At 29.7% G+C, this 21114-nt stretch overlaps 4 protein-coding genes across 4 annotated transcripts; 1 reads left to right on the top strand and 3 right to left on the bottom strand.

The window, feature by feature from the left end:
* Window positions 1-26: 26 nt before the first annotated feature.
* Window positions 27-2024, bottom strand: LOC101251551 (E3 ubiquitin ligase BIG BROTHER-related-like). Its single transcript, XM_004251734.5, has 6 exons — window positions 1869-2024; window positions 1133-1235; window positions 965-1050; window positions 746-867; window positions 356-464; window positions 27-265 (listed from the first exon to the last, which is right to left on the bottom strand). Exons 1-6 carry the CDS (start codon window positions 1929-1931, stop codon window positions 209-211), a joined length of 540 nt encoding a protein of 179 aa, XP_004251782.1. The 5' UTR covers window positions 1932-2024; the 3' UTR covers window positions 27-208.
* A 1119-nt stretch (window positions 2025-3143) lies between these two features.
* On the bottom strand, window positions 3144-6005 carry LOC138340541 (NAC domain-containing protein 83-like). The gene is made up of 3 exons (XM_069292306.1): window positions 5108-6005; window positions 3919-4199; window positions 3144-3835 (listed from the first exon to the last, which is right to left on the bottom strand). The coding sequence occupies exons 1-3, from the start codon at window positions 5289-5291 to the stop codon at window positions 3308-3310; spliced, it is 993 nt and encodes a 330-aa protein (XP_069148407.1). The 5' UTR covers window positions 5292-6005; the 3' UTR covers window positions 3144-3307.
* A 433-nt stretch (window positions 6006-6438) lies between these two features.
* LOC101250281 (AP2-like ethylene-responsive transcription factor At1g16060) lies at window positions 6439-10034 on the bottom strand. The gene is made up of 8 exons (XM_026028673.2): window positions 9877-10034; window positions 8933-9015; window positions 8789-8797; window positions 8581-8669; window positions 7767-7840; window positions 7621-7671; window positions 7461-7537; window positions 6439-7062 (listed from the first exon to the last, which is right to left on the bottom strand). Exons 1-8 carry the CDS (start codon window positions 10032-10034, stop codon window positions 6500-6502), a joined length of 1104 nt encoding a protein of 367 aa, XP_025884458.1. The 3' UTR covers window positions 6439-6499.
* Window positions 10035-16843: 6809 nt separating this feature from the next.
* LOC101250478 (heptahelical transmembrane protein 2-like) lies at window positions 16844-21044 on the top strand. Its single transcript, XM_010315544.3, has 4 exons — window positions 16844-17270; window positions 17701-17793; window positions 17879-17939; window positions 20206-21044. The coding sequence occupies exons 1-4, from the start codon at window positions 17002-17004 to the stop codon at window positions 20887-20889; spliced, it is 1107 nt and encodes a 368-aa protein (XP_010313846.1). The 5' UTR covers window positions 16844-17001; the 3' UTR covers window positions 20890-21044.
* Window positions 21045-21114: the final 70 nt, after the last annotated feature.

Here is a 21114-nt window from a genome sequence, read left to right as displayed (position 1 = left end):
TGTTAGAAGTCCATATACAACATACATTTATAAACAGAGAATATGAAGGTCATACCCCTTAATTCAAATAGAAATTATGTTAGTACAACATTTTTTTTTGAAAAAATTGTGCATTTAATCCATGTTCCAAATTTCCCTTGACACATTCAATAAATCTTTTGATTAATTTCAATACAATAATTTGGTTTATAATACAAGTGACATAGAGCTATAGTTCCTTGGGAACATTAGTAGATGAGACCTCATCACTACATATTGGGCAAACCTACAAAAGAAAAATAAATATATAAATATTAAACATTAAAAAAAAATAGGCTAATAATATAAATTAAGAGTATTTAACAATTAAATTTACCTTCTTTATTTGAAGCCATTTTTTAATACAATCTAAATGGTAGGGATGATCACATGGAAGTGCTACTAACTTCTCTCCTTCTTCATATTCCAATTGACACACAACACACCTATATGTTCATTAAAAAAAATCACTTTTTCAATCTGTTATAAATCACTAATTTCAGTCGTTTCCCTTAAATGTTATGCAAACATATTAGTCAATCGACAATAATACTGGTATCAAACTCTATATAAAAAATCAAAAAAAAAATCTAATAACCAAGAGGTGATAATCACGTCTTAAATGTCATGTTGATCACGTGAAAAAAATAACTAAAATTATTATAAGAATGATTGAACGATTGAATTTTTTTTTTGGTTAATTAATATCTAATTTTCGACTACTTACTTGTTGACAAGTGTCTTGGAATTATTGGATTGAAATGTTGAAGAATGTAAGGATTTGTTGATTTCTTCTTCAGTTAATCCTCTGTTCTCTACTCCAACAAATTCTCCTAAAGCAATTAATTCCTGTAACAACATTTATATAACTTAAAAAGTATTATTTTTTGAACTAAACATTACAAATTATCATATTAAAACGTTACAAATTTATCATATTATATACCTCATAAGATAATTCATCTGGATCAACATCATCTTCCTCCATGTTATCATCATCATAGTCATCGTCGTAGAATTCTAACTCGAAATCTATGAATAAAAGTCTATTTCATACCTCAAAAACTTGAACTCGAGACCATTATAGAATAAGGTAATTAAATTTATTAATTACCTTGAATTTCACTGTCTAAAAATTCTTCATCAGAGGCAGTAATTTCCTCATCTTCACTTTCACTTTCAGTTTCATCCATAGACAACATAATACATACCCTTTCCTGAAATATCACACACATTTATTTCCATGCAAATTGTTAATTCCTTTTTCGTCAGTCGCAAAAAATAATAATCTTTTTACGTATTTATGTATATAAATATGTCAAATTTTCTTGCAAGGTATACATTACAGGAATAAGTTTAAATATGTCATCAAACTTTGAAAAAATGTCTATTTATGTTATCCATTAAAAATTTGGCTTATCTACGTCATTTTCATTTGAAAAAAATGCTTACCCATGCAATTATTTGTTAACGGAAAACAATTTCTATTTTTGCAAAACCATCTTTTACACGTGGTGGCGACGTCATTAATGAAATCATTTTATTAAAGAGAAAGACTCAAATATGTCATCAAACTTTGACAAAAAGTTTATCGTCTAAGTCATCGATTAAAAATTCGACTCATCTATGTCATTTCAGTTAACAAATAATGACGAAATAGATGAATGATGATCCGAACTTTTAATAGATGACATCGATTAGTATTTTATCAAAGCTCGATTACATATTTCAGTCTTTTCCCTAAATTATATTTTAATTCTCCTAAGTAAAAATCTTGGCTCTGTCACGAACATACAACAAGAATTAAATTTTAAACACAAGATTAGAGTATAAAAAAGTAAAATACATACCTCATCTATTTGGCTAAGAGGTGTTCTTCTGGTAGTTGGCTTCCTCTGTTCATCATCAGCCATAATAATTAATTAATTAAGTATATCTTTTAATTATTTGTCAACTTAATTTATGCAATTGAATGGCAAAAATAAATATGGATTAAATGAGATGTTATAATGAAAAATATGGAGGAATTTGTGGGTTAACTTAAGTCTTAAGAAACTTTAATGCAAAGCAAAGAAAGAAATCTGAAAGCACTTGCATTCAATTTTTCTAAGATTCCAATATTCTTGTTTTCAAGTTTTGTCTTTGTGGTGCTACTTCATACTTCCTCTGTTCCGAATTGTTTGTCATGTTGCGCTTTTTGAAAATCAGTTTGATTAATTTCAAAGTTAAATTAGATCATATTAATTTGATAATTTAAATAAAAAAAATTAAATATTCTAAAACTATATGAAAAGTACTATAAATTGCAATTTTTTTTGCATATTAATATAATAAAAAATATATCTTAAAATGTTAGTCAAAGTTTTTATAATTTAAATCTAAAAATAAAAATCATTACAAACAATATCGAACGGAGGGAGTATCAATTAATTTAGAATATATCTTAGTTGCATTAACAATTGTACAATATCACTTCAACAAAATATCATTAGCGGTAATTACTTTTTAATTGCCATTATATGTGTATTTTTAGCGACAATTTTCACTCTTTGTATATGTTTCTAAAACCTTTAGCGATATTGGTTTTAATAATGCTTAGCTAATGCCGTTAAAGATTTTAGCACCCTTTATCAATATCAATATTTAAGTGTCGCTAAAAGTTATTTTTATTATAGCGTATACAGATTAAAAAATATTTTGACGTAGAATAGGAGTCTTTAACTTTAATATAAAATTTGAAAATCTTCTTTATATTTTAAAATTTCGCGTCAAAGTCAAATTCTCACAAATGATAGAATCGGTTTAGGGAAAAACAAAAGTAAATATTTTCATTAAAAAGAAATAAATAATTTTGTATCTCAAAAATAATTTCAAATATACTAACAACTCTCTTTTTTTAAAAAAAAAAAAAAGAACTAGAAAAATAGACTTCAATTAGAATGTTTTAAGGGCTCCAGATATCAATTTTGACTTTTGACCTCTAATATACTCAAACCGCTCAGAATAAAAGATAATCGATCATTTTCCAAATTTAAACATGCGTAAAAAAAAACATTTTTGTGACCTCACCCCCTTTATCGTCTACATGCAAATATACATGAAAACAAAAGTTAGTTACTTGAGAGTACGTGGATAACAACAGTACTTAATTATACCATATAGGCTTATATCATATTAAAATTTAAATGTACATGTGCATAAACAAAAATAGTATACAATATTCTTTCAAATAAATCAATACATTATATAAATATATTTAAAATTGTATCATAACCTATGTCTAAAATTTCTATCTTTTAATCTTCTTCGTCTTGAATTGTTGATGATCATCATAATCTTGATTATCAATCGATGGTTTTTGATCATCTTGAGAAACTGGAGCCACACATATTTCCAATGTATTTTGATCAATTGGATCAACAATAATAGTATTTGAATCTATTTTTTCATCTCCTATATAAGTAGAGTTATCATAATTCAGATATGGATATATATTTGGATCATATCCATACAAATTATGATTTTGTATAGTTGAATAATTATGATCAAAAGGTAGTTGATGAGAAAAACTAATTGGTTGCATGGTTGAAGTGGAAGCAATGTCAGTAACATCCACAAGTGGTTGATATTGTTGCAACAAATATTCGTTTGACGATGATAAATTATTAAAAAATTGATCATCGTCATTCTCATTATCATCCTCAATCTCATTCTCATTATCAGCATCATTCTCATTATCATCGTTGTTATCGTCATTATCATTCTTCTTCTTTCCCTTTTTATAGTATATCACACAAAGTGTTAACTCATAATCCGACTACAAAAATCAAAAAAAAAAAATTAGTCAAATGTAATCAAAGAATATACTTGAAAAAAAAAATTAAATAAAAGGTTGCATACCTTATTGTTTAGTAATGGAGAATTGATAGGTAATCTGATCTCTGACATAAGCCAAGAAGTTTTTTTGGCTTTTGAATTATTTGGACTTTGTTTATAGTACGTAAGTGGAGTTTTTGTTCCAATTGTATTATCATTTTCTTCTATATTTTTACGTGCTTGTGTAGATTTCCAATAACCTTTTCCTGAATGTAAATTTCTTGCAATTTTATTCCCGTTACCAAATTTCATTTTTACATAAGTAAAAAAATACATACGTCCATTACAATGTTTTTCAGCAAAACCTGGCAAACAAAATAAAACTCAAATTAATATAATATTCTTAATCAATGAAATCGCGATAAAAAAGTTAAATTTGAAATACAAAGAAGTTCACACAAGTCAGAAGCAGATCCACATGTGCACCTATTAACTTTAAAAAAAAATCATGTGTATATATGTATATCTATCTTAAGAAACTAGCAGAAAGTAAGATACAATTATGGTAAGAAACTAGTGAGAAATTGTGAAATTAGGTCTTAGGCCTAACTCACACCCCAAAAGCTAGCTCAAAGGGAGGAGGATTGCTCAAGTCTTATAAGGTGTTCACCCATCTCATTAACCACTGATTTGGGATTTTTGTCATTCTTTAACACTCCACCTCACGTCCAGTGCTTAGCATCTGGTGCGTGGACAATATTGATTTTGGGGGTCACAATATCGGGTGAGACGAGCCTGCTCTGATACCATGTGAGATTAGGTCTTAGGCCTAACTCACAACCCAAAAGCTAGCTCAAAGGGAGAAGGATTGCTCAAGCCTTATAAGGTGTTCACCCATCGCATTAACTACTGATTTAAAATTTTTGTCATTCTTTAACACCCTACCTCACGTCCAGTGCTTAGCATCTGGTGCGTGGATAATATTGATTTTGAGGGATCATAACATCGGGTGAGACGGGCCTGCTTTGATACCGTGTGAAATTAGGTTTTAGGCCTAACTCACACCCCAAAAGCTAGCTCAAAAAGAGGGGGATTGCTCAAGCCTTATAAGGTGTTCATTCATCTCATTAATCACTGATTTGAGATTTTTGTCATTCTTTAACAAAAATACCCAAAAATTTCATATAGTATTTTTTTAAAAAAAAAATCCAAAAAACAAGAGGAAATTTTTTTAACTAAAAAAAAATTACTAGCTAAGGATAAGAATGTGTACCAGATAGGTGATGAGGTTCATATTCGTAAATATCAAGATTAGTAAAAATTCCAGGTGGAATATAACCATTAGAAGCTTTAAGTTTCAAATACATATCCAATTCTTTTTCCGTTGGAATAAAATGGAAGCCCATCGGTAACATATTCTTCCATTGACGATCATATTCATAATTTGATAGATCCATAACAATTCCAAAAAAATAAATAAGTAGAGAAAGACTATAATATAAATTTTCAATGCTAAAATTTTAGGGTTTGTAAATTAAAATAAAGAATTAGAGAAGAAGTGAGTGTATTTATAGGAATGTTTTGGTTATCCTATGTAATGTATGATTTGGATTAGGGAATTAGAATTTAATATGAAAAAGATTAATTTCGATAATCCCACTTTGATTTTGTAATTTGGATTAGAAAGGAAAAGATTAATTTAGGCAATTTTCAACTTTTTTTTTTTACAGTTTTGGTGTAGTTATTTTTTATTGATTTTTTTGTGCTATTTTATGATAGTTTTATCGTAACAAGTTAGCTAATAGGGTACAAGTTAGTACCGATCCAAACTGTTTGCCATTAAGCAACATTTTAGTTTATAAAATTGCGGAATTATTAATATATATATGTAATTATTTTTGATTGATACTGATTTTTTTAGAAAAAAATAATAATAAAGAATTTTATACGGATAAGTTCTTATAGAATATGAAATTGTTTCTATTTAAAAGGGAATTATTCAAGGTATTCATGTTTTGGCTATTAGTGTATACAGGATAAATCAGGCATATCAGTGGCCTAAAGTCGAAAATAAATTGAAAATCATAAAATTTTTATTTTTCATTTAAAGTTTATTTTTTAGTTTTTATATTTGTAGAGTTGTTAATATATTTGAAAATTATTTTTGAGATGCAAAGTTATTTCTCTCTTTCCAATGAAGAAGAATTACTTTTTTCTATCGATAGTACTTCATTCGTTCCAAATTTTGATTTAATATGAAATTTTAAGAAAATAAGTAAAAAGGATTAATAACATGTTATTCTAACCATTAATTACGTTTTCACAACATTAGAATTTCCATTTCAACACAATTTCATATGAAATACGAATAGATAAATATAGGGTCAATTCCAAAATCCTCCAAAACCACAAAACTTTAATTTAATTAAAGAAAAAATGACTTATGATAATCAACTTATATAAAACGAAATATGAGAAAAGAAAATTATTATTACAAATGATCATAATAAACAACTTAAATATTAATGTTGATGAGAATTAAGAAAATTATTTCATCTATCTACAAATAATATTCTCCAATAATCAATACATATTCTCCTCATATTTTTGTTTTACCTAAATCACATTTGGGTAATTGAAACTATATCAATTTATCTTTGACTAATTAAGCATCATAATCAAATTGTAAATGGGGTTGCATTAAGGAATTGATCTCATTAAAGACCAAATCCTCTCCTTGTTCATGACCAAAATTACCAAATTCTTGAGTATCAAAATAAGTTTTTATATCCTCAGGGAAGTTACTACTTTGTGGTGGATCCGGGTCGGGTAATTCGATCGGTGCGGGCGGGCACTCGGCCGCTAACGTCATTTCCATCATTTCCTTGAACTTCGTAGATTGGAGCAACAGTCCGAGAGCTGACGTAGCAGAAGATGGTCGATTAATTTGAGAAATTGAGACATCTGAAATAGACGTGTTTGTAGTAAGTTGTGAATCTGGATAAACAAGAGCCGTAGAGGATGAAGTCGTGGTCACGATCGTGGTCGATCCAATACTATGATTTGGAGTTGGAATCATGTTAGTTTCAACATTAGGGTTTGATTGATTGTTCTTATTAGGTTTTAGCCATTTAATGTAACGACTTAGGTCAAAATTGGTCACAGCATTTAGTCCACGATATTCAATAGCTGCCATGTCATATGCAGTTGCAGCCTCCTCTTGTGTAGCTAAAAAAAAATTTTAAAAAAAAGAATAATAATCAAAAGATATATATATTTAATTTTCACGTGTTAAATTAAATCAAGTTAGTAAATATATAATAATCGCACGAAATATATTTTCAACGATTTTCACAATTATTTAAATGTGGCATTTTTTAAAATCTAGATTGCAAATTAGTATTTGAGTATATTAATTATGACTATGAATTATATACTGATTTATCGAGTTATCTAAAAAGATATTTATATAATGATTATTTATAACATATGGCTTATGAGATTAGCTACTTTAAACTAAAGACATGTTATTCATTATAGTAAATTAAAATATAATATTTTTTGCACTAGCTTTGTAATGAGTATGATTAGGTAATTAATTTACATGTTTATAAAAAGGTACTTACCATATGTTCCAAGATAAAGATACTTATTGCCAAAAACTCTGCCTATTCGAGCTTCCCATCTTCCATTATGGTGATGTCTGAGATCGATAATAAATAAAATATTCAGTTGAAATAAGTCAAAATAATAATATTATAAAATATTATTATTTATATTTGATACCTTGCAACTCCACGATATTTTGAAACTCCTCTTGAGAACCCACTACTTTTCCTATATAATTAATCAAACTAATAATTAAAAATCTTTTTTCCCCTTTAAGTGAAAATGAAAATGAAAAATAACATTCAGTATTCAAGTTAATTTACCTTCTCAACGATCCAATATATTCTTCTCTAGACTGATTCTCCATTTCTATGATTTCCTTTTCATAAGTTGATACCTAAAAGAATAAGATAATATCGAAAAATATATGATCCATTATTTCATCTAAAATCTTATGTTGTTAGAGAATTATGTAATTTTAAAGATTTATTTGATAAATATTTTTAGGGAAAGAGGTCAAAAATAGCTCTCAACTTTGATTCTTTGTGTGACTTTATCCTCGTCGTTAAAAAGAAGTTAATTTTATCCTCCTCGTTATTAATTTCACCAAATTTATCCATCATTAAACGGAATCCCCAAAATTGAGACGAATTTTTTTAAAAAAACTATTCCCTATTTTGACCCAATGACCCACCCCCATTAAAAATAACCCGGTTAACCCTATTTTACCCATTCTTCCAAATTTCCTTAATAGGGATAAAATGATCTAAGTCAATTATTTCCATTTTAAAAAGGATGATCTAGTTTGACTCAATGACCCGAACCCATTAAGAATAACCCGGTTAACCCTATTTTACTCATTCTCCCAAATTTCCTTAACAGGGGTAAAATGATCCAAAGTCAATTATCTCCATTTCATAAAGGATGACCTAGTTTGTGATTCTAAATTAAAGTTATGTCGAAAGTACCAAAATGTCCTTCAATCTTGTGGTCTTAAACAACGTCATGTGGAAAGTTAAAGTTAAATTGTTGCCATAAAAGAAAAGAGATCATTCTTTTTGAAAAAAACTAAAAAAAAAAATCATTCTTTTTTAAACGGAGGGAGTAAGTAATTAAAGACAGTGAAAGTATAATTACCGGGAAATTAAGAATGGTTTCACTTCCCCAATATTTAAGTGCAGCTAAATCATAAGCATGAGCAGCTGTTCCTTCATCATCATAAGCGCCTAAAAAATTAATTTTAATTAAATTTATTATTCACTTATCAAATAATATAAAATCATTAAATTTATTATTCACTTATCAAATAATATAAAATCAAGAAAATTTAGATATTGATACATACCAAGATAAACTGCATTATATCCATGAAAGTTCACCATTTCATAAAAAAAAGAAAGAAAAAAGAGTCAATTAGTTAAGAAGCTTAGAGAATTAATTAAATTGAAAAAAATAAAATGGTGGGGAAGAAAATAAATAAATTATGAACCTTGTCTTCCTTTCTTGTTCTGAGATTCATTCCAACAATTCTTATCCCATAAATGAGCTTCATACCTACCCGTCCATCGATGCCTGAATAAATAACAGTTAAAAGTGTGTGATAATTTCATCTAAAAAAATTAGATTATTATATAATAATATTTTTAATACAACTCTTCATGTATGTGCAACCAATAGTAATTTTTTCATGATTTAGCAGGTAAAAATCTATCTTAATAAATAATGTGGGATCGTGAGATTTGAACTCAGGACACCTCTTTGTTCATGTGTGCCTGCTTTGATACCATATTTGAATGTGTGAATCACAATACATTTCAACATTACCACATATTAGTGCATGTAGAAGGTTGTGAATTCAAGTATCAATAACCACATACTTGAACAAAAGCATCAACAATTTGAACAAAATCATGATACATTTTAACATGATATTACTTACAAGTGCATACGAAAGGCCATGAATTCGAGTCTCAATAACCACATATATACTTGAACAAAAACATCAATAACTTAAAAGAACAAGATCAAGAACATATACATCATGATACAAAATAATGTAGATTCGGAACGTTTATCTGTTTTGATATCGAATATACATGATTCATGACATATCTCAACATGATATTAGTGCACAGAGAAGGTCTTGAACCCAATTGAGTCTCAAATAACCACATTAACAAAAAAAACATCAACAATTTAAAAAACAAAATCAATAACATATACAAAATGAAGATTAAAAAAAGTGTGACTGCGCGATTTAAACTCAGGACATATGTTGTCTATTTTAATCCCATATTTAAATATGGGAGTCATGACACATTTCAACATAATGATATTAGTATCAACAAAAGATCGTAAATTCGAATCTCAATGACCACAATATTATAACAATTGACAATATGCAAGAATATAATTTTAGAAAATAAATTAAACCTTGTGACTCCTCGATAAATGGAGCTACGTTGAGGTGGAGAATCTCTTGGCACAGTTTTTCTAGTTCTCTTCACCTTAACAATTGAACCAATAATATTATTTCCATTATTAGTACTTAAATTATTCCTAATCTGATTTTGCTGTGATAATTTCCCCATTAAAACTTTGTAATATTTTTTTTTAGAAAAAACAAAGACTCTTTCAAATGAAATGACTAAGTCTTCCAACGGATATAATGGGGCTTTTTAAAGGGAATTCATCTAAGATTTTATGAATTAAAAAAAGAATTTTATTAATTTATTATTTTTACAATTTTTTATGATTAAAAGTGATGATAATTTTTAAGAGGGAAATTAAGGAAGTTTCGATTTTTGGAAGAACATGTTGTGCTGTCAATTAATTAAGAAATTTGCCGGCAATATATGAGATTTTTATTTATTTATTTTTGTTATCTTTATATGGCCTGCATTATTTTTTCTTAGTGTCCTAACTTGAATTTGTGGTTTTTACCTTTTAATTAATTTCATTTATGTTTGAGAAGTGTATGTAATATTTCAATACTTTTAAGATTTATTGAATTTAATTATGTAAATTTGTTTGATTCACTGTATTTTAGTACGTAACAATGCTTTTGGTTTATTGGACAACATTTCCTTCATATGTTTAATAATATTAAATTTTAACCTATAATCATAACCAAAAAGTAGTTATTAGTTTTGATAGATACCAATTAGTGTTTATAAATAATTGTTTTGCCCCTTATTCGGCATTCGAAGTCCATATTAGAACCTCAATCAAATCTGAATTACACAATGTAGGGTCAATTTGAACTTTCAACAGAATTTTCTAATTAAAGGTGAATCAGTCACACCACTGCACGACAATCTACATTAGTAAAGATTGATAATTATTCATCTGATATTTGATATTTTGATATAGGTAGATATATTTTATATCATGAATAATGGCTTAAACTAAAAAAAAATATTGTATCTTTTATAAAAATACTAGAGAGACTTTTAAAAGGAATCATGACAATTAATGTTACACGATGAAAGTCATATAGGCGAACGCGGTGGGATTCATGGGTTCGAATGAACCCACTACTCTTTTCGTAAAATCTGTATTTATATTTAGAAAATCAAATAAATATATATGTATATTAAAAGTTGTGAATTCGTAATAAAATTGATTGACATTTTAGTGGCAATGAAGGACAGTGAAAACGTTTTTCAGACATTTATTGTGGGGTCGAACACCAATCTACAAAAAAAATTCTTGTTCTAAAATTTAAAAATCTCTAACTCTTAATTCTGACTACATCCTTGGTGAAAGTAATAAGTGTGGTTAACTTCCAAAATATTAAAGATAACATAAATGATAATTATATGCTTTCAATTAACTCCTCATCATAAATGAAATTAATAATCATTAAAAAAAAGGTCAAATAATTAACAAACTACATATATTAAAAGTCTCTAACAACACGTAAATAAATTCTTTGTACTATGCATCATCAGTATATGTATATATAGTTAAATCCTCCAAAATTATAAGTTACATCAAGTTAAAAATATGTTTAATTACAAACACACAAAAGTGATTATGACAAAAAATATTGTAGTTTATTTTTTCTCTTGGAATTGCCTTAATGGCCCTAACATTATTCATTTTTCATTAATTTGGACACCCAAAAAGACTCCATTTATTTGTCTACTACTCTTATACCCCTTCAGGTATATTAAAAATAATTAATTATTTTTTTCTAAATTTACCCTTAATAATAGTGTAATTCAATTGAAAAATTATACAAATTTTTAGTATTTTTAATATAATAAAATTATATTAATCAAATTACACCTTATATTATTTAGGTTATATTTGGAATGTAAAAGGTTTCGTCGAAGCTTCTGCTTGCAAGAATAAATTTCCTTTATCACCTCTTTCCAAATTACTAAATTCTTTTGGTGTTTATGACGTTCATTTGCCAAAATGTTGCATATTTATTTGTCTCTTTTACATGTGTTTAATATTTATTTTGTTGGCTTTCAATAAGTATCTATAGACTATAATTGTCAATAATTGACCTAAGATAGTGGATTAGAGGCAGAGCTAGGTGAGGGTTCGTGGGTTTGAATGAATTTATTAGTTTTTTTCGTAGATTCTGTATTTGTATTAGAAAATTAAATAAATATATATGTACATCAACTTCTAAGCTCCTAAAAAATTGATTGATAACTCAGTGATAAGGAAGGGACAGTGAAAATGACTTTTACACCCGTATTGCAGGTTCAAACCCCACTATCAATCTTCGTCCTAAAATTTAGAACCCCCAAATTTCCAATCTTGGCTCCACCTCTGTGATATACCAATACAACTAAGATAGAGTTTAACAATAATTATTTAGCCATAGTAAAATACTTATCATTATATTCAACGATAATAATAGTATTAATAACTTTTGTAACTCTAAATATTATGATATTAACTCAATTATATGATACGGTTATTTAGGAAAGGCTTCAATAATTTTCCATATATATAAAAATGTATACATCAATCTTTATCTAAAGGTGATGTCAATTCTATCCACTAGACTAGATATATAGATCTATTGAAAGATATACTTTTAAGTGTACTTCTATATAAAAGCTAATAAATGGATTTTTGTGTTGATAGATCTTTTTTGTTTATTAAAATGTTAAAGAAAATCCAAATATCACATATATACAATTTTTCAAGTTAAACTCAACTAATTACCTATCATATTGGCCATTTGGCTTTCAATCCTATATAATTAGTTAATTACCTAAAACCACTATAAATCATCCATTTATTGACAAAATTTTAACAAATAAAACTCTATTATATAATAAATATTTTTAAAATTCATAATCCACGGGCCTTTGAGCCTAGCGGGTTGGACCAAATGAGATAAGGCTAAGAAGTCTCATTCCTAAATGGGCTAAAAAACTTAAGTTCAATACCACTTAATTCAAGGATCGAATTAGGTGAGCCAAGCCTATATGACAATTCTATTTGTGATAAATTTAAGAAATACCAATTTTCACGACTAGAATTACCATGCTACTTTGGAACATACAATGAGCCTTTGAACCTTATCTGCTTCTATTAAACCATCAATGCACATCTCTATGATATTTCTTCCAGCGACCTTCGTTATCTCAATTTAATTCAATACTGATACAATATATAAATAAGATCAACACTTCATCATTAAAAATAAAGATATGCAAAATAACCCAACAACTCAATGAATCATTTTCAAATGGGAAAATAACTCCCAGAAACTGAACAAAGCAGCGACCATAAAACAATACTATTCCCTCCGTTTGATATTATTTATCATGGTTTCTATTTTTAGAGTCAAACTATAAAACTTTTACTAACATTTCATATTAATATGAAAAAGTTGTAATTTATAATACTTTTCTTATAGTTTTAGAATATCTAAATTTTTTTTTGTTTAAAATATTGAATTAATGTGATCTAATTTACTTTTGAAAATTAGTCAAATTGACTTTCGATAAGCGCAATAGTTGGCAATGTGTGTTATCAATATCTCTACGTGTGATTCGGTGAGACCTAAAATTTATCCAAATTCTTTTCAGTCGACGCACCATTTGTCCACAAACGGACCGTCCTGTCCTTCCGTTGGTTGGTTCAGAGACTTGTCAAGGTCCTATTCTAACCTAATACTAATTCCCTACCAATGGAAACCATCTACGGGGTTCCATAGTCCTACGAGCCGTTGATGCCACCGTCGTTTGGGGGCTGCCTGAGACAATCTTTTCTCCAAGTTTGGGTATGTTTTCCCAGACGTTTCAAACCCAAATATGATACTCTATGAGTTTATAACCTCTCACATGAATTTCATCCAAAATGAACACGTAAAACTCGATGAAACATGCTTAGACACACAAGGTCATTTCAAGGCACCGACTCGCACCCCACACTCGATGAACATATCAATGACAATGATAATATTACAAAATGGTAAAAACACTTTAGAAGCACGACGTAGTGCATCATACAAGCTTACCAACACGAAATTGTACCAACTAAATGTGCCATTTTGACTAATATAATCGAGATTTGTCAAATATATCAACTTAACTATGTTTGCCGACGTGTTAGAAAACAACGTATCCAAATAATCAATTTTATCTAACGCTTAGCAAGTTGATAATAATTATCTCACCAAATTTCTTCATGTGACTTTTCAGTGCACTTATATCAAGCCTACTTCCGTCCAACTTTTCACCCTATGTTCTAAAACCAAATAAATTTTTCACATATAATCTGTAATTCATTAAGTAGGTGTTTGGCGATACGGTATCATGAGATGGAATTAGCGTTTGAACATGCGATTTTGTGCTGATTCAGTCTGATGATTCCATATCATGAGATGTGATACTATATTTTTTTTAAAATCATGATATAGAATCATATGGGAATACCATATCATGATTTGAGATTTTTTAATTAGAAAATTGATTCACGAGTTTAGATTTTGTTAAAACAACCCTACATTTATATCTACTAACCACTTATTTCACATGTATATAAAATTTATAATCACATCATTACTTTTAAAAATTTATTGTTATCACCGACATAAAATTTATTATTCTTACTAACATATAGTCAATTTAACTTCACGATTATTGTGTAATAACTATGTAATAATTTATCATACGATTTTATGATTCTTTGTTTATTTGATAATATTGAATAAACAATTGAGACTATTTTAATAATTTTAAAACTTATGGGATTTTTTATGTTTATGAGAAAATATACACTACTAAAATTTCATATCGGTTGTCCAAACAAAACTTTAATTTTGTCTTATGATTCCATATCATGATACCATATCGCATGGCCAAACGGGCCCTAAAATAGCAACTATCACATTTGATAACAAATTAAAGGTGGAACTCCTATGTCTTGTTACAACTATATATGAATCTACCTCATAGTACAAGCCATTCATTTGAATGTGTTGTTAAAATTCAATATCTTTTAATCAATATATCAAATCTTAATACAAATAAAACTGAATGAAATGTTATGATTACCTATAATTCTAAAGCTAAGTCCGCTCACATACCAAGATATTTTATCTCTCACACACATAACCATTTTTTCCAGTGTAATTTTGGATTATATATTACTGACATATATTCAATCATCATAATTTTACATCTACATATATGTTGTATCCATAGGTCTAAGTAGTACATAACCAAAACGTATAAAATGTAGTTTCTTTTACCATTTTTTATGTGTTATTTGTACTTTCTTCTAAACAATTCTGTTATTTTTAGGGGTTCCACATCTCATGTTTGTTGTTTTGGAATGTTGGGGGGTTTGGAAGGGGTCGGGCATAATTCGATTTAAATCGAAAAAACCAACTGAATTGAACTTTTTTTATCGATTTCGGGTCGATTTATTCGATCAGTTTCGATTTGAAAATTTAATATTTTGATTATTCAGCTTGATTTTTGGTTTTTAACAAATTAAATTTGGTTTAATCGGAAAAACGAATTTAATAACACTAATGACTATTTCTTACTCTAAATAATACTAACACTATTGTTAGTGAGGCCAAGCCCAATATCAATCTGGCCCAATTAAGGGGACTTTGAGTGACCCAAACCCAGTTTCCTTGGGGAACTTTCACATATAGCCACTAAAAAATAGCTTAATTACTCTCCATAATTATAGTTTAATAATTACAATTCATAGTTACATGTTATAGGGAGGAGAGAGGCGAATGAGACAGAGAGAGGGGGGCAAAAAGTGGGAAAAAGGTGAATAATATATGTATATCATTTAGATAATTGTATATGATACATATGTATTTGTATATATGACAAGCAAGATTGGAAGAGGGAGGAGAGAGGTGAGAGATATTGGGAGAGAGGCAAGCGAGAGAGGGCAGAGAGGAAGAGAGATGAATTGTATATGTATATCGATTAGATAATTTTATATTATACATACGTAATTGTATATATGGCAAGCGAGATTGGGAGAGAGATGAGAGAGGTGAGCGAGATTGAGAGGGGGGAGAGAGGCGAGCGGGAGAGGGCAGGGAGTGGAAAGAGGTGAATTGTATATGTATATCGATTAGATAATTGTATATTATAAATATGTATTTGTATATTCTGACGAATTATACATATACAAATGTAGCTAATTATACAAACTCGAAGTCAGCCCACGTAATTAATGTATAATGTTAGTCGTTAGTGATAATTATAGCAAATTAAAGCTATGATGAGTAATTAAGTGGTATACGTTTGCTTAACTGCATAATTTTTCCATTTCCATTACCCCGAATCTTAAGACTAAAATTGTCGTCTCTAAAGTCTTTACAACATGTAACAACTCTCAAGTCTCATGCGTCGCAACTGTGGCCTCTCATGGAGACGTCATACGTCGACTCAACATTTCTCATAATCAAAGCTCGAAATTGAGACTTTAAATTAAAGGAGAAACCATCCAAGTCGTTGCGATCTTTAGCTCAACATTTCTTTTCTAAGCAAAGTAATACTAACAAAAAATAATTTACTTATTTAATAAAATTTACTACTCCTTTCATCCCATTTTATGTGACACTTTTCGCATTTCGAGATTCAAACAAATTTATTTTTGACTGTATGTTTTTCGTAGATCCTTTTAACATTTTGAATTATCAATTATTGTGGCTTATATTACTCTTTACATACTTTATAAATATATAAATTCCATTTCAAAAAATTTAAAAATTTCATACGTAAATATCCAATTAAAATTAACATATTTGACTCTCGAAAAATAAAAAATACAACATAAAATGGAACAAATGGAGTAATTTTTAGTATTAGTTATGCTTTTTTATATGTGATCTCAAGGCCTAAAAAAATGAAATATTTGTTTGTTAAACTATTTTTCCAACTGTGGCTTACTAATGTATATGTGTATATATATAAGTAGAAAAAAAGGTTGAGTGGAAGTCACGCCTTTCATATTAGTTCGTTGCTCACGAGACACAAACAAACAATCGGAAATTTCCGGTGAAAAGTCGCCGGAATCTGAGATCCCTTGCCGGCAACGGCGATGAAAAGCATGATGAACAATGGAACTAAGAAGAGCTCGAAAATCGGAAAAACAGAGATTTCTGAATCGGGAATATTGAAGGAGAAGAAGATGAATAGTTATAAGGAGGAGGAGAAGAAGTTCAAGCGTAGATTGATGAAATTCGAAGAATTACCTGTGTATCTTCAGGATAATGAGTTCATCAGAGACTATTATCGTTGTGAATGGCCTCTTAAGGAGGTAGCTCTTAGCGTCTTCTCTTGGCATAATGAGACTCTCAATATTTGGACGTAAGTTCGAAATTCAAATTTTTACTTCATTTTGCATATGATTTTGCGTTGATTTTCAAGTTTTCATCTCAATTTCACTCATTTGCATTTGAATTTCGTTGATTTTCCAGATTTTCTAGCTCTCGTTATACGAATTTCAAATTTGTAGGATCCTCCATTTGACTCTTAATTTCACTCATTTGCATTTAAATTTAGATGATTTTCGAACTTTGTACTTCTTATTATACTAATGTCGAACTCAGAGATCTCTATTTTCACAACTTAACTCTTAGTTTCACTCCTTTGCATTTGAATCAAATCGATTTTTGTGTTTTTAGCTCTGATTTTACGATTTGGAGAAACTTTTCGCACAATGCGAGAATTCAATTTCACTCATTTGAATTTATCTGATTTTCGAGCTATATTAATCTTATGTTACAAAATATCGTAGGCATTTGGTAGGTTTTGTGGTGTTTGTGACGTTGACGGTAACGAGCTTGATGGAGAAGACGGCAATGGAGACTCTGCTAGCTGGTTTCTCCAGGTTCGTTTTCGTAATTTCAATGATATTTTAGGTCCTTTTTGTCATTTCATACATTGGTAAAAGAGATCCACAATTTTCAAAACAGACCGGCGGGAATGGGACCGTGGCCGACCATGAAGAGCAATGGCTCAGCTGATTCTTTTCCGGTGAGTTACCGTTTTATTAAATTAAATTTATAATTAGCGATTTTTTATTAATAATATAGTAAAATTCTCGATAGGAATAACCTTACCGTTCATTGCGTGTTTGGTAAAAATCTCAGTACGATTTTTTTTTAGCTTAAATAAATGACGGTAAAAGACATTAGATGACACCACTGTTCGAAAAGTATGGGCTTTTAGTGGATCCTACTTTTGGAATACTTTAGAAATATAGCTGAGCTGTGGAATGAATCTTACAATTTCACGGGTCCTCTTAACTAGCTCTTTTTTATCTTATAAGAATTCGAATATTTTTTTTTATGATGTTAAGATCTTTGATGTGATGAATTTAAGTATTTAAGTTGTATCTCAATTGTGCAAATTTTGAATTTGTTGTCTATTTTTATGTACTTCTCTTTTTGTAAAATCTTTTAAGATTTGAGTCTGCTTGAAGTGAATAATGTGTTGAGTTATGAATCTATCAAAAATAATTTTTATATTTTGGTAGGGTATGTGGATGCATACAAATCATTCATTTGTTAGATTATGTTATTGTCGTTGCTTTTGACAATAACGATACAAAGTGACTCAACATAGCCTTTTACTTATTTGGACAGAAAATTAGTATATCATGTCAAAAAACTCTTGCATTTCAGCTTTAGCTCTTTTTGCATAAAAAATAATGATTGTACGAATATTTGACATAAAAAAATACAATGGACAGGAGAAAAAGATATGTAAGCTTTTGGATCTAGGGGTCATTTGATACTTAAAGATAATTAGTGTATAATATTTTTTCGACAAAATTTGAGATTAATTTTATTTCATATTTAGTTTAAGATATTAGCTAATCGCAGAATCATTTCATCTTACTATATATACGAAAATGATAAAATAGTATATAGAAAGAGAGAAATATAAAACCTTGCATGATTATTCCACCTTGCGAACCAATTTGACCCCAATAAAATTTGCTTGATCACTCCAATAATGTCATTGTCACAATCAAGGACTTCTTAGAGGTCCATATGGATATAGTTATTAAATTTGACCAAAAGAGTTAGCAAAGTCAGATTTTTGGAAATGGTGACACTGACCATGAAGAGACATAGTATTATTAAATAGACACCTTCACTCCATTTCCAAAGACAAATGTTTTTTACCTGATTGGTGGGTAAAAATTTTGAGGGGTGACCAAACATGCCAGCTCAATACAGTTCCAAAGCATTCCAAGTGCCATAAAATTCTTTTGATTTATGTTTCAGTAATAATAAGGTCATTTCGTCCTTGGCATTGCTGAATCTGCAATTCATCCAACCTTACTGCTATACAAATTATTTGGAACCTTAATCATAATCAGGAATTTGGGGTGATATATATGTCTGTATTGATGGTTATTAGTAGCAAATTTAAAGATAGAGTTGGTCAACATTTTGCTGAAGTATAGATATGAACAAATGCAGACTGTCTTAGAAGTAGAATAACTAAAGTTCAAAGAAAGATAAAAGAGTTGGTTGCAATAAGATTTCTGTGGTCACAACCAAGCTGGCTGTTTATATCGTTACACCTTAAGTGGTCATAACCAAGCTGGTTGTTTGTATTGTTACACTTTAAGTCGTCACAACCAAGCTGGTTGTCTGTATTGTTGGAACACCTGAGTAGAATATCAGATCAAATGTGGTGTCATATTAAGCTCTCTCAATTCTTGATGTTGATGAGTAGTTAAAAAAAGGTGGTCTCAATTTCAGTTAAGAGATCCTGGGCAGTCAGATACCATTCAAGATATATTTCGTTGTCAAAACGTTTCATGAACTTGAATGGGCTATAACTTTCTTGGCTGCTCTATAAATCCGAAATGTTAGACCAGTATTGGTGAAGTCACAAAAAGACGGCTTTCTTTCGGAGACCACTAAAGGTGGTTCCTACTGAATACAATTGAGTTTAGTCCCAAATGTAGTAATACTGCCTATCTAATAAGATTTTGTTGTAAAAGCATTGACGTCATCCTTCTTGCCATTACCTCCAGGCTCCAGGCAAGCTTTGTGACATTAGTTAGCTTCTACAGTTGCAAATTGATAATCTTTTACTATATATCTAGGTGCGGCCCTTGAAGGAGGGGTTCCAGTATAACTAACATTATTGTGTGGAAAGAAGTGATGCATCTTAACCTCTATCATATTTTGGGGGGAAATTGTTTGTATTATGCAAATGTTAAGCAGTAAACGAGACGCTAAGCATCGTCTCATCGAAAAATTTAATTTCTGTTTTGCAGGATTCTTATACTAGTCACATCTCAAACCCCTCATTTCTAGGTGCATATGGAGATGGTTATGAAGTTGCCATATGGCCTTGGTTTGTTTTCTTAGGAGGGGCTATGATCTGTTTGGTCTTCAGCTCTGTCTCTCACCTATTTGCTTGCCACTCCCATAAATTTACCCTCTTCTTCTGGCGTCTCGATTACTCTGGGATTTCTATCATGATCATCTGTTCTTTCTTCGCTCCTGTATATTACACTTTCTGTTGTCAGCCATACTGGTGTCTCCTTTACCTATCCTCCATTACTATAGTCGGTATCCTTGTCATTTTCACTCTTTTTGCCCCGGCTCTCACCTCTGGTAAGTTTAGATCATTCAGGGCTGTTCTGTTCCTTGCTATGGGTTTCTCAGGTGTGATTCCAGCAGCACATGCTGTTTCCCTCTACTTTCATCACCCACAAGTACTCGTGGCTCTAGTCTACGAGATCACCATGGGCCTTTTATATGCTGCTGGAGCAGTGTTCTACGTTACAAGGTTTCCAGAGAGATGGAAACCTGGTACATTTGACCTTGTTGGACAGAGCCATCAAATCTTCCATGTACTCGTCGTTGCAGCTGCCCTCTCACATAGCATAGCAACTCTGGTTATTATGGACTGGCGTCGAGGATTGCCACCATGCAATGCAGGTATTCTTGGATAGACTATAGTAAATCTACAAAAGTGCAAATAGCATTATTCCCAACTCATAAACTTCATTACTCTTAGCTCCTAACACAAAAAGGACTCAGGAAGTTATCCTTACTAGTTATGTTAGTAATAGTTTACTATGCATCAATAAAATTGATAGTTCTCATACTGCTGTCTTCGTATCTTACTGAAACATATAATGTTTGTTGTGCCATGGATTCTACGAGTCCATGTATAC

Source organism: Solanum lycopersicum, chromosome 12 (assembly GCF_036512215.1).
Source record: "Solanum lycopersicum chromosome 12, SLM_r2.1".
NCBI lineage: Eukaryota > Viridiplantae > Streptophyta > Magnoliopsida > Solanales > Solanaceae > Solanum > Solanum lycopersicum.
Note: the sequence above shows the minus strand (reverse complement) of the source record. Positions and strands in the feature narration are given on the sequence as shown.

What these genes read in the sequence shown, in the direction of transcription:
- LOC138340541 (XM_069292306.1), bottom strand. Translation starts at nt 5,291, where the DNA reads ATGGATCTATCAAATTATGAATATGATCGTCAATGGAAGAATATGTTA. An exon ending in TGAACCTCATCACCTATCTG is followed by an intron (nt 4,200 to 5,107) that starts GTACACATTCTT and finishes TTTGTTTGCCAG; the next exon opens with GTTTTGCTGAAAAACATTGT. An exon ending in CTCCATTACTAAACAATAAG is followed by an intron (nt 3,836 to 3,918) that starts GTATGCAACCTT and finishes TGATTTTTGTAG; the next exon opens with TCGGATTATGAGTTAACACT.
- LOC101250478 (XM_010315544.3), top strand. Translation starts at nt 17,002, where the DNA reads ATGAAAAGCATGATGAACAATGGAACTAAGAAGAGCTCGAAAATCGGA. An exon ending in GAGACTCTCAATATTTGGAC is followed by an intron (nt 17,271 to 17,700) that starts GTAAGTTCGAAA and finishes AAAATATCGTAG; the next exon opens with GCATTTGGTAGGTTTTGTGG. An exon ending in CTGCTAGCTGGTTTCTCCAG is followed by an intron (nt 17,794 to 17,878) that starts GTTCGTTTTCGT and finishes TTTTCAAAACAG; the next exon opens with ACCGGCGGGAATGGGACCGT.
- LOC101251551 (XM_004251734.5), bottom strand. Translation starts at nt 1,931, where the DNA reads ATGGCTGATGATGAACAGAGGAAGCCAACTACCAGAAGAACACCTCTT. An exon ending in CTCTTAGCCAAATAGATGAG is followed by an intron (nt 1,236 to 1,868) that starts GTATGTATTTTA and finishes GTGATATTTCAG; the next exon opens with GAAAGGGTATGTATTATGTT. An exon ending in TTTAGACAGTGAAATTCAAG is followed by an intron (nt 1,051 to 1,132) that starts GTAATTAATAAA and finishes TTTTATTCATAG; the next exon opens with ATTTCGAGTTAGAATTCTAC.
- LOC101250281 (XM_026028673.2), bottom strand. Translation starts at nt 10,034, where the DNA reads ATGGGGAAATTATCACAGCAAAATCAGATTAGGAATAATTTAAGTACT. An exon ending in AAACCATTCTTAATTTCCCG is followed by an intron (nt 7,841 to 8,580) that starts GTAATTATACTT and finishes TTATTCTTTTAG; the next exon opens with GTATCAACTTATGAAAAGGA. An exon ending in TCTTTATCTTGGAACATATG is followed by an intron (nt 7,063 to 7,460) that starts GTAAGTACCTTT and finishes ATTTTTTTTTAG; the next exon opens with CTACACAAGAGGAGGCTGCA.